The following is a 14,093-nucleotide window of genomic DNA, read 5'->3' as shown; positions in this document are numbered from 1 at the left end:
ATTGTGTGCAACTAATTGCTTTCTTTACTCTAAAGACTTTTTAGTGTTTCAGTCATATGTTTAGAAGCATCTTTTAAATTATTTGGTCGTGTAACGATCCACAGCTCAATTAACACTTATGTATTTCCTTTTTCCCTTCCTCAACAGGAACGGATGTTTCTGAGTGTCTCAAATCATATCTTCACTGCTATTTTTGTTGTTGAAATGACTCTGAAGGTAATCTCCCATGTGTGTTTTTGCACTTATTTACTTTTTCCAAATAACCAAGGGGATGCCAGAAAAAACAGAAAATGGCACAAAGATGGGTAAGAAAGTACTTTGTGAAGACGACATAAGGAGGCTACAAACAGATATAGATGGGTTAAGTGAGTGGGCAAAGACCTGGCAAATGAAGTACAAAGTTGGAAATTGTGAAATTGTCCATTTTGGCAGGAAGAATAAAAGAAAAGCATATTATCTAAAAGGTGAGAGATTGCAGAGCTCTGAGATATAGAGGGACCTGGGTGTCTTAGTGCATGAATCACAAACGGCTAGTATGCAGGTGCAGCAAGTTAATAGGAAAGCTAATAGAATGTCATAATTTATTGCAAGGGGAATTGAATACAGATGTAGGGAGGTTATGCTTCAGTCATCCAGAGCACTAGTGAGACCACACCTGGAGTACTGTGTACAATATTGGTCACCTTATTTAAGGAAGGATGTAAATACGTTGGAAGCAGTTCAGAGAAGGTTAACCAGACTAATACCTGGAATGGGCAGGTTGTCTTATGAGGAAATGTCGGAAAGACTAGGCTTGTATCCACTGGAGTTTAAACAAGAAAGAGGCGATTTGATTGAAACATATAAGATCCTGAGGGGTCTTGACAGGGTGGATGTGGGGAGGATGTTTTCTCTTTGTGGGAGAATTTAGAACCGGGGTCACTGTTTAAAAATAAGGGGTCGCCCATTTAAAATGGACTTGAGGCGAAATATTTTCTCTCAGAGGGTCATTTATCTTTGGAATTCTTCCTGAAAAGGCAATGGAAGCAGAGGCTTTGAATATTTTTAAGGCTGAGGTGGATAGATTCTTGGTAAGCAAGGGGGTGATAGGTTATCGGGGGTAGGTGGGACACAGATTTGAGGTTACTATCAGATCAGCCATAATCTTACTAAATGGCGGAGCAGGCTTGAGTGGATGAATGGCCTACTCCTGCTCCTTGTTCGTATGCTGGAAACACTCAAAAGGTCAGGCTGCTTCTATGGAGAAAGAAAGAGTTTCAGCTTGATGATCTTTCATTTTTTCAGAGGTGCAGAAAAATTGCAAGATTTCAACCAATGTTCCCTCTATGCTCTTCTGGTGGACGGCTGCACTGTAATCTGAAAGATACCGCACAGGCCTTGAATTATGAGAAATAATGTGTGTGTACAACCCACAAACAGATTTAAAGAAAAAATAGGTCACTGCAACTAAATTTTAAAGGGACCATTGATCACAAGATGATTTGAAATGAGGGTGGCCATTCAGCCTATCTTAATCCATAAACAGAACGTCACAACCCCCACTTTCCCCCTCCCAACATTCCTTGAAGCATCCAATTGTTTCTTAAGCGCTTCAAAGCTTTGTGCCTTCATTAGAGTATCTGGAAATGTATTCCACACACTGATCACTCACTCTTTGTCAGAAGAATTTCATGATCTCAGTCTTAAAATTACTTGAACTAATTTGATCCTGTGTCGCCTCGTCCGATCATACAGCTTCATTTGAAGTAACATTCCGAGCTAACTTTTTCTACACCCTTAACTGTATTGCATAGCTTTGTAAGAGCACCTTTAGGATGCATCCATTTCAGGTCGTAAGCCCAAGTCTATCCTGACTATTCTCAGAACTCAGATCCCTTGACCCTGAGGATCAGCTTTGTGACTATTCTCTGCACTGCTTGCTGTGTTTAAATGTCCGCTTTGTTTTTTGGGGACCATAACTGGATGCAGTTTTCCAGGTGCCATTTAAACAGAGCACTCCACAGTTGATTATTATCTCCTCTGACTGGCAGCCCACTGTTTTGGCTCTGTATTTAACCCCTGTTTGTTTCATTGTTGCTGCTCTGTGTTGGCCAGATTTTGGCTGAGGAGGCGGGTTCATTTACAGGTCGCGAATCTGCCCCTGACAGGAAGCGGACAAACCTTTCTATTTTGGTGGAGGTGAGGCTTGCTGAGGGTTTAGGAGTGGTGACCAAATAGTGGCTGAGAGTGGGGAATGGTGGTGGGACACCAGGGAGGTGAGCCATGTTCTACCCAACTCGACAGCCATTGCTATGGCCGCTGTATGTGTATGGTTTAAAAAATGAAAGCATCTGAATCTTAAAATTGGCCAGGACAGACATAGATTGGAACCCAGGATAGGATAGGGGAGTGTTACTGTTATTAAAATTCCATTATTGTGGAAAAGATTTTCTTCAAAACTTGTACTTTTTTAAATCAAATAAAACGTCTTTCATGCTAGTGACCCCCATTCCTGACAGGCTGTAGCTGTTCAGCTTTATGCAGCTCTCAACGGCTGCCCACCCCTGCAAAGAATTCAATGCTTAGGAGGCGAGCTCTTTCGGAGCTGTTTAACCACCTAAAGACGCCCAATCCCCTTTCTCACCTACCCCCACTCTCCTCCCGCCCTTGCAAAATCAGCAGGATTGGGAATGGAGGCAGGACATCGTGATGCATAACGCCGGTGCCATTTTTTTTCGTCACTTGCCTCCATGCCCACCCTATTCAACCCACGAAAATCTGGCCCTAGTGTCAACTTTACTGAGAATCTGAGGTCTCCTTCAAGTTCATAAGTTGTTTCAGTGCCATTGATGCATTACATGGATCCTCTATTTTTCAACCCTGTATGCACCTCCAGTGTGAACAATGCTTCCACTGCATCCCAGGTTGGTTTCTGTGTTCATCTTGCTATCAGTAATAAAATATTGTTTCATTGATAACCTACTATAATATCACTTGTCCCCAGGTTGTAGCACTAGGCTTCTTTTCTGGTGAGAATGCCTATCTCCAAAGCAGCTGGAATATTTTGGATGGCATCCTGGTCTTTGTTTCTGTAATTGACATAATTGTCTCCCTGGCATCAGCGGGAGGAGCAAAGATCCTTGGTATTCTACGTGTACTACGACTCCTCCGAACCCTGCGTCCTCTCCGGTAAGATCCAGCAGTGTTTTAACTTTTACAATGTCAATACGGCCAGTAGAATTCCTGTATTCCAGAGCTGTAAGGTACTCAAACATCGGGAGCAGCTTTACTGTTGGAATATGAACCCTAAACAATGAAAATAATCATACTTGAATTAAAGCGAGAAAAAGGTTGCCCATCCTGTCATCTTTTTTCTCCATTTTCTTGTCTTATCCATTCTCCATCTTTCTTCTTTAATTTGAGTTAATTTTATTCACTTTCTAATACATTTTTTAAGATGAAGTTCAAGATTTCTCTCCTTCCTTAAATAAACTAGGAAGGAGGCATTGCTGGATCTTATGATGGGAAATGAGGTAGGCCAAGTGGACCAAGTATCTGTGGGGGAATACTTGGGTAGAAGTGATCACTGTATCATAAGATTTAGATTAGTAATGGAGATGAGCAAGGAACAATGTAAAGTAAAACTTCTAAGTTGGAAAAGGACTAGCTTTAATGAGAGGGGATCTAGCAAGGGTAAAATTAAACCAAATATTGACAAGAACAATGTGTAATCTTTTAAGGAGGAGGTGTTTCAGGTACAGACTAGGTCCTTTCCAACAAAGGTGAAAGGTAAAGCAACTAAAGACAATGCTCCTTGCATGTCGAGGGAGAGAGAGAATATGATGAAACAATAAAAGAGGGTGTATGTTGCATGTCAGGTGAATTCTTCAATTGAAACCAGACCTAATACAGTAAGTTGAGAGGGGAAGTGAAGAGGAAAATAAGACGGAAAAGAGAGAATATGAGAATAGAATGATAGATAACATAAATGGGAGCCCAAAGTTATTCTACCGGCTTGTAAATAATAAGTGGATAGTAAGAGGTGAGTTGGGGCCTATTTGTGACAAAGAGCGGAAACGACCCAGATTTGCACTAAGTGCGGTAGCAGATGGGTTAAAATGACGTTTCACCCGCCGGCCGCATTGACAGCTTTTCACACCGTATCATCCCAAACCCGCAGCGTTAATTATGCATTCCTGGGAAACACGCCATTTCCATGACAGGTGGGCTCTCATTCGCCCATCACGCCATCACCTCGCTGCTTCAGCACGCCGGGTGCCATATTTAAAGTCCAGCCATGTGCACACCTCTCAGTGCTTCCAGCCCAGGACTGCTGCAAAGAAGACATGGCCCTGAAAGGCAAAAAGACTGCAGCCCCCAGGTTCAATGATGCGTCCCTCGAGCGCCTTTTGGATGCAGTGGAGGCTCACTGTGATATCCTCTACATCCCCCTCTGGACAAAGCGGGGGGTAGAGGCCATCACAGGATGGGCAGCAACCTCACTAATCCAGCTTGGGAGGCAGTGGCAACGGTGGTCAGCGCCAATATCCTGCAAAAGACGGCAGCCGACCAGTGCCGCTACAGGATGAATGGCCTCATCCGTTCCACCAGGGTAATTCACTCTTCTCATCACTCTCAACTCACACACTCGCAAACCCATCACACATCCACAGAGATCTCACACTTCAAGGGACAACATCACTAACTCTTACACACACCCGCACATCTCCATCAGGCTCAGACCTCCTGAGCTCACGTCCTCATCCAGTCCATGGCTCCACTCACCACACAAACATTCCACGTAGTGCCATGTGTCCTGCTCACATACTCTCCATCTGCTTTCATGCACGAGAAGCTTGCTCACAACAGAAGGAAGAGGACCCAGTCAAGGGGTTGAGTGGCCCACATTAAGCCCCTCACTTGCTTTGAAGAGTGTGTCGCCATACTGACTGGTGAGGACATGGACCATGCCTGTGTGATGCTGAGGTCGGCGGCGAACACTCTCGTGAGGATCCTGCACCACATCATCCCTCTCTCAGCACAAATGTGAGTGCTCTCTCTCCTGCTTTTGACTCTGCTGCCATGCACTACTTATCTCAACTTTGGTTCACAGGGAGCTCTGCCAAGTGACCGACAACCTCAACCAGCCAGTCCCTCAGCTCCATCCACGTCCTCACCTCCAGCCAAGAGGACATCTCCTCCATTGAAGAGCTGGAAATAAGCAGCCTGGAAGACCCATCACAGCCTCCACCAGCGCAGAGTCACGCACATCGGTGGAACCTAGATCTAGAGCAGGCTCGGGTTCATAATCTGGTGCTCACCATATGGACACATGTCTGCAGCAGCAGGAGGCAGGTTCCTACGAGCTCCCTGGCACTTGGAGGACTGCTGGGGTGAGGCAACCGTGAGGTCCGAGTCAGATGACGAGCCTCTAGATTTGGCCATCCAATTCATCCTGGAGAGTCAGCAGAAGGCGTAGGAACATCACGCAGAACTGTTGGAAGCCCTCAGCAGAGTGGCACGCGAGTCGGAGGAGTGTGTCTGCCTGCTCTCCGATGAAGTGGTGCCCACATGTGCATGTGTGGAGGTCTCCATGGGGAGGATGGCGGATGCCGTGGAGACCCTGGTCCAGCAGAACGCAGAGCTGTGTGCAGACCTGCACTCCGTCGCGGTACCCATGAGTGAGTTCCTACAGTGGCAACGTGAGAAGGAAACAGGGCGCCTCGACATCCCTCCAGGTGCTCCCTCCCCTCAAGGAGTCAAGCCGGGTCCCTGGGCACTTGAAGGAAGGAGGAGCGGCAGTTGGACACCACTGGGTCATCCACTCAGGAATCTCAGAGACTGTCCTCTCCCTCCTAGTCCCCTTTGCCTGTGAACCCCTCAACCTCGTTCTCTGTCACCACAGAGAGAGCAGCCGGCCAACGAGTGATTCTGGAAGGAGAGGTGTGAATGTGACAGGGCCTTTCGGTGCCTCATGCAAGTACTCTCCCACGCATGCGGTCCTTCATGTATCATACACACCTCAATGTCCTGAGCATTTTGAATGCTGCCTGCTGGGGTTTATTTTTAGTTGTCCATCTGAGCTGACCACCCACCCAATGATCACACTCCCATACAGCACCTGATCTCGCCCACCACGACTGTCCTTTCACTTTCGATTTGGACAGCATGGTCTGGGTTCGGTTTTTTGTGCGCTCCTCCATCTTTTCCCCTCCCCCAGTCACCCACTTCCTTTCCCCTATCACATTTGACCCCCCGGCATCACCTTCCACCTCCCCTCTGTGACCTACCAGCCACAACCCTTTTCCTTCAGGGATATCCAGGTGAACGTTCCCTTCCTCCTCGAAAATCCCACCACCATCCACATTCACCTCCCCAATTACCTCCTTCCCACCCTCAGGGTCTGTGTTTGACTCTGAGCCCCCACCAACAACCCTCACAGTCCCTTCTACTGCTACCGTCGAACTCCCACAACCCGACCCTACTGCCTCACTCTGTCCTCAGTCATTCTCACCGTTCCCTCGTACCGTGCCCAACCTCAGTTCGCTCCCAGGAGGCAGTCATGGACCCATCAGACACCTCCCTTGCACGTTCACCTGGACATTGCTCCCTCCAGATTCGTTCCCCACCGGAACCCCTTCCTCCCTCCGGATCCCGCCCCCCCCTCCGTACCCCTTCAACCCTGGAAACCCTTACCCCGTCTGGATCCCTTTCCCTCTCTGGACCCCTTGCCCCCTCCAGACCCCTTGCCCCCTCCAGACCCCTTGCCCCCTCCAGACCCCTTGCCCCCTCCAGACCCCTTGCCCCCTCCAGACCCCTTCCCCCCTCCAGACCCCTTCCCCCCCCCACCCCCAGACCCCTTCCTCCCCCCCGAACACCTTCCCCCCCACTTACTCCTCCCACCTCACCCCTGGGTCCCTCCCCCTTCTCGACTCCTCCACCCTTCTTTCCCCACCTTACTGCCCCCGCTCTCCAGACGCCTTCCTCCTCCCGGATTCCCTCCCCTCTCTGCACATTTCCACCTCTGGATCCCTCCCCTCTCTGTACTTCTCCCTCCTTCTGGATTCCTTCCCCTCTCCGCACTCCTTCCCCCCTTTGAACTCATTCCCTTACACCTTCCACCCCCTTACACCTACCTTTCTCAATTACCATCTTCTCCCCTGGTACCCTCTCCTCCCCCCATACTCCCTCCTCCCTCCCAACCTCACCCCACCGACACCTTCACTCCACCCCTCCCAACCTTGCCCCCCCCCCGACACCTTCATTCCCCCCTCCCAACCTTGCCCCCTGACACCTTCATTCCCCCTCCCAACCTCACCCCCTCCAACACCTTAATTCCCCTCCCAACCTCATCCCCCCCCGACACCTTCATTCCCTCCCTCCCAACCTCACCCTCCCACCTGACATCTCTTCCTCTCCCAGTCAATCCTAGACCTTCCTCTCCCACCCCCTCAACCATCATCCATTGTGAGCACGAATGGTGACTTTCCAACTTCCGTGAGCTGCTTCGCAGCAGAACCATGTCCATGAGAATCCACCCAGCATGCCATAGACGTTCCTCCAGTGTGCTGTTGCTGTCGGGCTCCAGCATCTTCTGCTCCTCGGATGTCCGCGATGTGAGCAGGCCCTAGTGGTAACAGTCACAGTTGTCAGGACGTGTTCTGCACTGGTGTGTTTTCCCGCTGACGTGGGCGGACGATCCAGTCGGTGGGGGGGGGACTTGAGTCCGGCAGGCTGGCCTTATAATGATATGCTGATGTATTACAATGAGGTTCTCAACCTCTGATGGCGGGGAATGTGGCCCATCATCAACGGGTTGAGCAGACGATTGAAAACTGATTTCACGACGTCGTCAAACTGATTTTTGGCCTTCTCGCCATATTGTCCGCTCATGCAACTGAACATGTCCGACGCCAGCGGGCACGGAAAATACCCGGCCAAAGAGGGTGATATATGCGTAGAGGTACAGGATAATGCTAGAATACTTGATAAGTACTTTGTATAGGTGCTTACTAAGGAGGAGGATGCTGACAAAACATCCTGTTGTAGTAGAAGTGGTTTTGGTAAAGGTAATGGATAGGGTGAACATTGATAGGCATGATGCATGGAAAGGCTGACTATGCTAAGAGTTGATGTGACACCTGATCTAGATGGCTTGCATCTCAGATTGCTAAAGGGCTTTAAGTGGAAATAGCGGAAGGGCTTGCCATAATCTTCCTCGATACAGGGCAGGTGCAGAGGATTTGGTAGTGACAATTGTGACACCCTTATTCAGGAAAGGGTGTAAGGTCATTCTTATTAACGATAGGCCAGTCAGTTTAACATCTGTGATGGGTAAGGTTTTAGAAACAACAATCAGGGATAAAAATAACAGGCACTTCGAGAGGCATCAGGTGAAACATGGGCAAGGAAACCTCCTGTTGATTACCACCTACTGCCTCACCCGCCCCCTCCCCCAATTCAGCTAATGAACCACTACTCTTTCATGTTGAACACCAATTGAAAGAAGCATTGAGGGTGGCAAGGGCACAGAATATACTCTGGGTGGGGGACGCCAATGTCCATCACCAGGAGTGGCTCGGTAGCATCACTACTGACTGAGCTGGCTGGGTCTTAAAGGACATGGCTGCAAGACTGGGTTTTTTTTATTCATTCATGGGATGCGGGCTTCGCTGGCTGGGCCAGCATTTATTGCCCATCCCTAGTTGCCCTTGAGAAGGTGGTGGTGAGCTGCCTTCTTGAACCGCTGCAGTCCATGTGGTGTAGGTACACCCACAGTGCTGTTAGGAAGGGAGTTTCAGGACTTTGACCTAGTGACAGTGAAAGAACTGTCACTATTTCCAAGTCAGGATGGTGAGTGACTTAAAAGGGAACTTCCAGGTGGTGGTGTTCCCATCCATCTGCTGCCCTTATCCTTCTAGATAGTAGTGGTCGTGGGTTTGGAAGTTGCTGTCAAAGAAGCCTTTGTGGCAGGTGGTAAGGGAACCAACAAGAGGGAAAACCTACTTGTCCTCATCCTCATCAATCTACCTGTCGCAGATTCATCTGTCCATGACAGTATTGGTAGGTGACCATGTGACCATCGCGCAGTCCTTGTGGTCTTCACGTTGAGGATACCCTCTATCGTGTTGTGTGGCACTACCACTGTGCTAAATGGGATAGGTTTTGAACAGATCTAGCAACTCAAAACTGGGTATCTATGAGGCATTGCGGGCCATCAGCAGCAGCAGAATTGTATTCAACAACAATCTGTAACCTCATGGCCCAACGTATCCCCCATTTAACCAATACCATCAAATTGGGGATCAATTCTGGTTCTATGAAGAGTGCAAGAGGGCATGCCAAGAGCAGCACCAAGCATACCTAAAAATGAGGTGTCAACCTGGTGAAGTTACAATACAGGACAACTTGCAGACAAACAATGGAAGCATCATGCAATAGATGGAGCTAAGCAATTCCACAAGCAACAGATCAGATCTAAGCTCTGCAGTCCTGCCACATCCAGTTGTGAATGGTGATGGACAATTAAACAACTCACAGGAGGCTCCACAAATGTCCCCATCCTCAATGATGGGGGAGCCCAGCACATCAGTACAATAGATAAGGCTGAAGCATTGCAACCATCTTCAGCCAGAATTGCCGAGTGGTTGATCCATCTTGGCTTCCTTCTAAGCTCCCCAGCATCACAGATGCCAGTCTTTAGCCAATTCGATTCACTCCATGTGATATCAAGAAATGGCTGAAGGCACTGGAAACTGCAAAGGCTACAGGCCCTGACAACATTCTGCCAATAGTACTGAAGATTCGTGCTCCAGGACTAGCCACATCGCAAGCCAGGCTGCTTCAGTACAACCAAAGCAGTGGCATTTACCCGACAATGAGGAAAACTCCCCAGGTATGTCCTGTCCAGAACTAGGGGTCACTGTTTAAAAATAAGGTGCAGTCCATTTAAAACAGCGATGAGACAAAATTTTTTCACTCAGATTGTCGTGAGTCTTTGGAACTCTCTTACTGGAAGCAGAGCCTTTGAATATTTTTAAGGCAGAGGTGGAAAGTTTCTTGGTAAGCCAAGGGGGTGATAGATTATCGGCGGTAGGTGGGATGCAGATTTCAGGTTCTTATCAGATCAGCCAAGATTTTATTAAATGGCGGAATGGGCTTGAAGGACTGAATGGCCTACTCCTGCTCCTTGTTCGTATATGTTCTGTCCACAAAACGCAGGACAAATCCAATCCAGCCAGTTACTGCCCCATCAGTCTACTCTCGATCATCAGCAAAGCGAGAGAAGGTGCCATTGACAGTGCTGTCAAGGGGCAGCAATATTTCAGCAATAACCTAATCACTGATGCCCAGTTTGGGTTCTGCCAGGGCTACTCAGCTTCTGACCTCATTAATGCTTTGATCCAAACATGGACAAAAGAGCTGAACTCAAGAAGTACGGTGAGAGTGACTGTCCTTGACATTAAGGCAACATTTGACTGACTGTGGCATCAAGGAGCCCAAGCAAAACTGGAGTCAATGGGGTTCAGGGGGAAAACCCTGCACTGGTTGAAGTCATACCTAGCATAAAGGAAGATGTTTGAGGTTGTTGGGGGTCAATGAGCTCAGTCCTGGGACACCCCTGCAGGAGTTCTTGAGGGTGGCGTCCTAGACCCAATTATCTTAAGCTACTTCATCACTGACCTTCCCTCCATCATAAGGCAGGATTCTCTGGCACTGCCAGTGGCAGGCATCATAAAGGGCAGGACAGGAAAATTTGGAGTGGCCAAAAGTCAATTGAAGGCACATTTTCCATTAGTAGAGAGGTCAATAACCAGGGGGCATAGACTTAAGCTAAGAGGCAAAAGGCTAAGAGGGGAGCTGAGGAGAAATTTCTTGACCCAGAGGGTGGTGGAAGTCTGGAACTCACTGCCTGAAAGGGTGGTTGAGTTAGAAACTCTCATAACATTTAAGAAGTATTTAGATATTCACTTGCGTTGCCGTAGCCTCCGGGTCTATGGGCCGAGTGCTGGAAAATGGGATTAGTGTTGTCAGATCCTTGTTGACCGGTGTGGACACGATGGGCCAAATGGCCTCCTGTGCTGTAAATATCTATGAGTCTAATGTTATAGTTTATTATGAGGGGAATTGATTACAAAAGTAGGGAGGTTATGCTTCGGTTATATCGAGCATTGGTGAGACCATATCTGGAGTACTATGTACAGTATGGCCTCCTTATTTAAGAAGAGGATGTAAATGTGTTAGAAGCAGTTCAGAGAAGGTTTACTAGACTAGTACCAGGAATGAGCGACTTGTCTTACAAGGAGAGGGTGGACAGGTTAGGCTTGTATCCACAGGAGCTTAGAAGGGTACGAGGTGACTTGATTGAAACCTTTAAGATCTTGAGAGGTCTTGACTGAGGAGAGGATGTTTCCTCTCGTGGGAGAATCTGGAACTAGGGATCAGTGTTTAAAAACAAGGGGTCGCTCATTTAAGACAGAGATGAGGAAAAAATGTTTCTTGTGAGTCTTTGGAACTTTCTTCCTCAAAAGGCATTGGAAACAGAGTCATTGAATGGTTTTAAGGTAGAACTAGATATATTCTTGATAAACAAGGGGCTGAAAGGTTATTGGGGTAGGCAGGAATGCGGAGTGGAGGTTACAATCAGGTCGGCCATGATCTTATTGAATGACAGAGTGGGCTAGAGGGGCCGAATGGCCTACTTCTGCACCTAATTTGTATGTTGGTATCTATGTATTAATATATATCAGGAAAAGCAAGGATCCTAAACACTGACCCCTGAGGAAGTCCACTACATATCTTCCTCCAGCCCGAAAAACATCCATTAACCACTGGCCTCTGCTTTTTGTCACTCAACCAATTTTGAATTAATGGGTGGATTTGCACTAAGTGCGGTAGCAGGCAGGATAAAGAACGTTTTACCCGCCGGCCGCAATGGTAGCTTTTCACGCCAAATCGTCCCAATCCCGCCTTATTAATCATGTATTCCCAGGAAACATGCTGTTTCGCTGGCGGACGGCCTCCAATTTGCCCGCCACGCCGTCACCTTGCTGCTTCTTCACGCCAGGCGCCGGATTTAAAGTGCAGCTGCACGCACACCTCTCAGTGCTTCCAGCCCAGGACTGCTGCACAGAAGACTTGGCCCTGAAAGACAAGAAGACTGCAGCATCCTGATTCAGTGACACACCCCTAGGACGCTTCCTGGACACCATTGGAGCCTGCCACAATGTCCTCTACCCCTGCTCTGGCCGCAGGAGGCCCATCAATGTCACTGGCTTGAGAGGCAGAGCTGGTCAGTGCCAAGCCTGCACAGAAGAGGTTTGCCATCCAGTGCAGAAAGGGGTTGAATGATCTCACCCATGGCACCAGGGTAAGGCAACCATCTCAGCACTCTAAACTCACACACTCACAAGGCCATCACACATTCAATGGCATCTCACTCACTGCCAGCTCAAGGGACATCTCCACTCACTCTCACATGCACCCTCACATCTCCATCTGGCCTCCTCTCCTCTGGATACTCCCTCCTCAGCCCTCACCCTGTTGAGGCCACTTGCACAAATCAACATGTATCCCCACACACACCCTGGGATATTCCACTTCCCCAGTAATGCCCTAGCCCTGCAGCCTCTTCTCTTGCCTAAAGCCACTTATCCCCCTTCTTTAAGCAAGCCATAGCCCTGCAGCCATTGTGAAGCCATCTCTGCCTCATGTCTGGCATTGTATGTAGAGACCTGCCCATAAGCCCCCCTAAAAGTGATGTGGTCCTGCGAGCGAAGCCTGGCGCTGATGACTGCGAGTGCAGCCTGGAGCAAGGTAGCCATACAAACCTCGAAGTCCTGAGTGAAGTGCAGCTCGCCAGGTGCACGTTGCTTATGTACAGTTGTGAAACACATTGGCATGCAGTCACGCTGACGTGCTCGAATGATCCAGTGTGGGGGGATGATTCTGGTGAGCTGAGCTTCTAATGATATGCAGATGTATTGTAATGAAGCTCCTGACGTTCGGTGGCAGAAACATGGCATGCCATTAATGGGCAGAACAAACAATTGCAAACTAGTCTCACGATGTCGTGAAACAGATTTTTGGCCTTCTTGCCGTATTGTCTGCTCATGCCCACCATGACGCCCAATGCCAACGTGCATGGAAAATTCCACCCCATGTTTCTACTGTCCCTTTATTCCATGAGCCTTAACTTTGCTCACGAGTCTGTTGTGCAGTGGTGTATCAAATGCCTTTTGGAAGTCCATTAACATCACATCAACAGCATTGCACTCATCAACCTGCTCAGTTAGCTCTTCAAACAACTGCAGCAAGTTAATTAAACATGATTTTCCCTTGAGAAATCCATGCTGACTTTCCTTAATTAACCCTAATTTGTCCCTTTGACTATTAATTTTGTTCCGAATTATTGTTTCAAGAAGTTTACCCACCACTGAAATTAAATTGCCTGGGCTGTAGTTACTGGGCTTATCTTTACACCCTTTTTGGAACAAGGGTATAATGTTTACAATTCTCTAGTCCTCTGGCACCGCCCCTGATTCTAAGGAAGACTGAAAAATTATTGCCAGTAGGCTGAATCTTACCTATGTTGGGCTTGGCGGGGGCGGATGCGGAACTGATTGCCGCCCGCGATTGGCTGTGCGCTGCCATTTTATGTGGGCGGACCAATTAAGGTCCACCCAACATAATGCACGTTCCGTAGCGCTCAGCGCTACCTGTGCAGGTGGGGGGAGGAGGGAGAGTTGGGGCCTGCGCGCGAAAGAGGGCAACAATCTCCCTGAGGCACGGAGCTGCCTCAGGGAGATTGAATGGACAATAAAAGCTTTTAGAAATTCAAATTAAAAATTATTTAAACATGCCCCTTCATGTGACAGTGTCACATGAGCTGGGACATGTTTGTCAAGTTCACCAAATGTATTTATTAATTTCATAAAACTTTCAGGAAACCTCATCCCACCCATGGATGAGATTTCCTTGAAAAAGCAAAGGCTGCTTGGGCTCTTCGCCTGCCCGCCAACCTTAAGGTTGGACAGGCAGCGGCATTAATGATGTTAATGACTTTCTTAATGGCCTTAATAGGCCTTTGACAGTTCAGCGGGCGTGCAGCCACC

General features: G+C 48.2%; 1 protein-coding gene across 1 annotated transcript in view; it reads left to right on the top strand.

Annotated features, from left to right (window-relative positions):
* The window catches only part of cacna1ha (calcium channel, voltage-dependent, T type, alpha 1H subunit a), a 610,320-nt gene that overhangs the window by 503,509 nt on the left and 92,718 nt on the right, over nucleotides 1–14,093 (top strand). The window contains exons 21-22 of the mRNA XM_078558934.1: nucleotides 148–216; nucleotides 2,984–3,168. Coding sequence (XP_078415060.1) covers nucleotides 148–216; nucleotides 2,984–3,168 — 254 coding nt within the window. The remainder of the gene's footprint in view (nucleotides 1–147; nucleotides 217–2,983; nucleotides 3,169–14,093) is intronic.

The sequence above is a fragment of the Cetorhinus maximus genome, chromosome 15 (genome assembly GCF_964194155.1).
Source record: "Cetorhinus maximus chromosome 15, sCetMax3.hap1.1, whole genome shotgun sequence".
Taxonomy (NCBI): Eukaryota; Metazoa; Chordata; class Chondrichthyes; order Lamniformes; family Cetorhinidae; genus Cetorhinus; species Cetorhinus maximus.
Note: the sequence above shows the minus strand (reverse complement) of the source record. Positions and strands in the feature narration are given on the sequence as shown.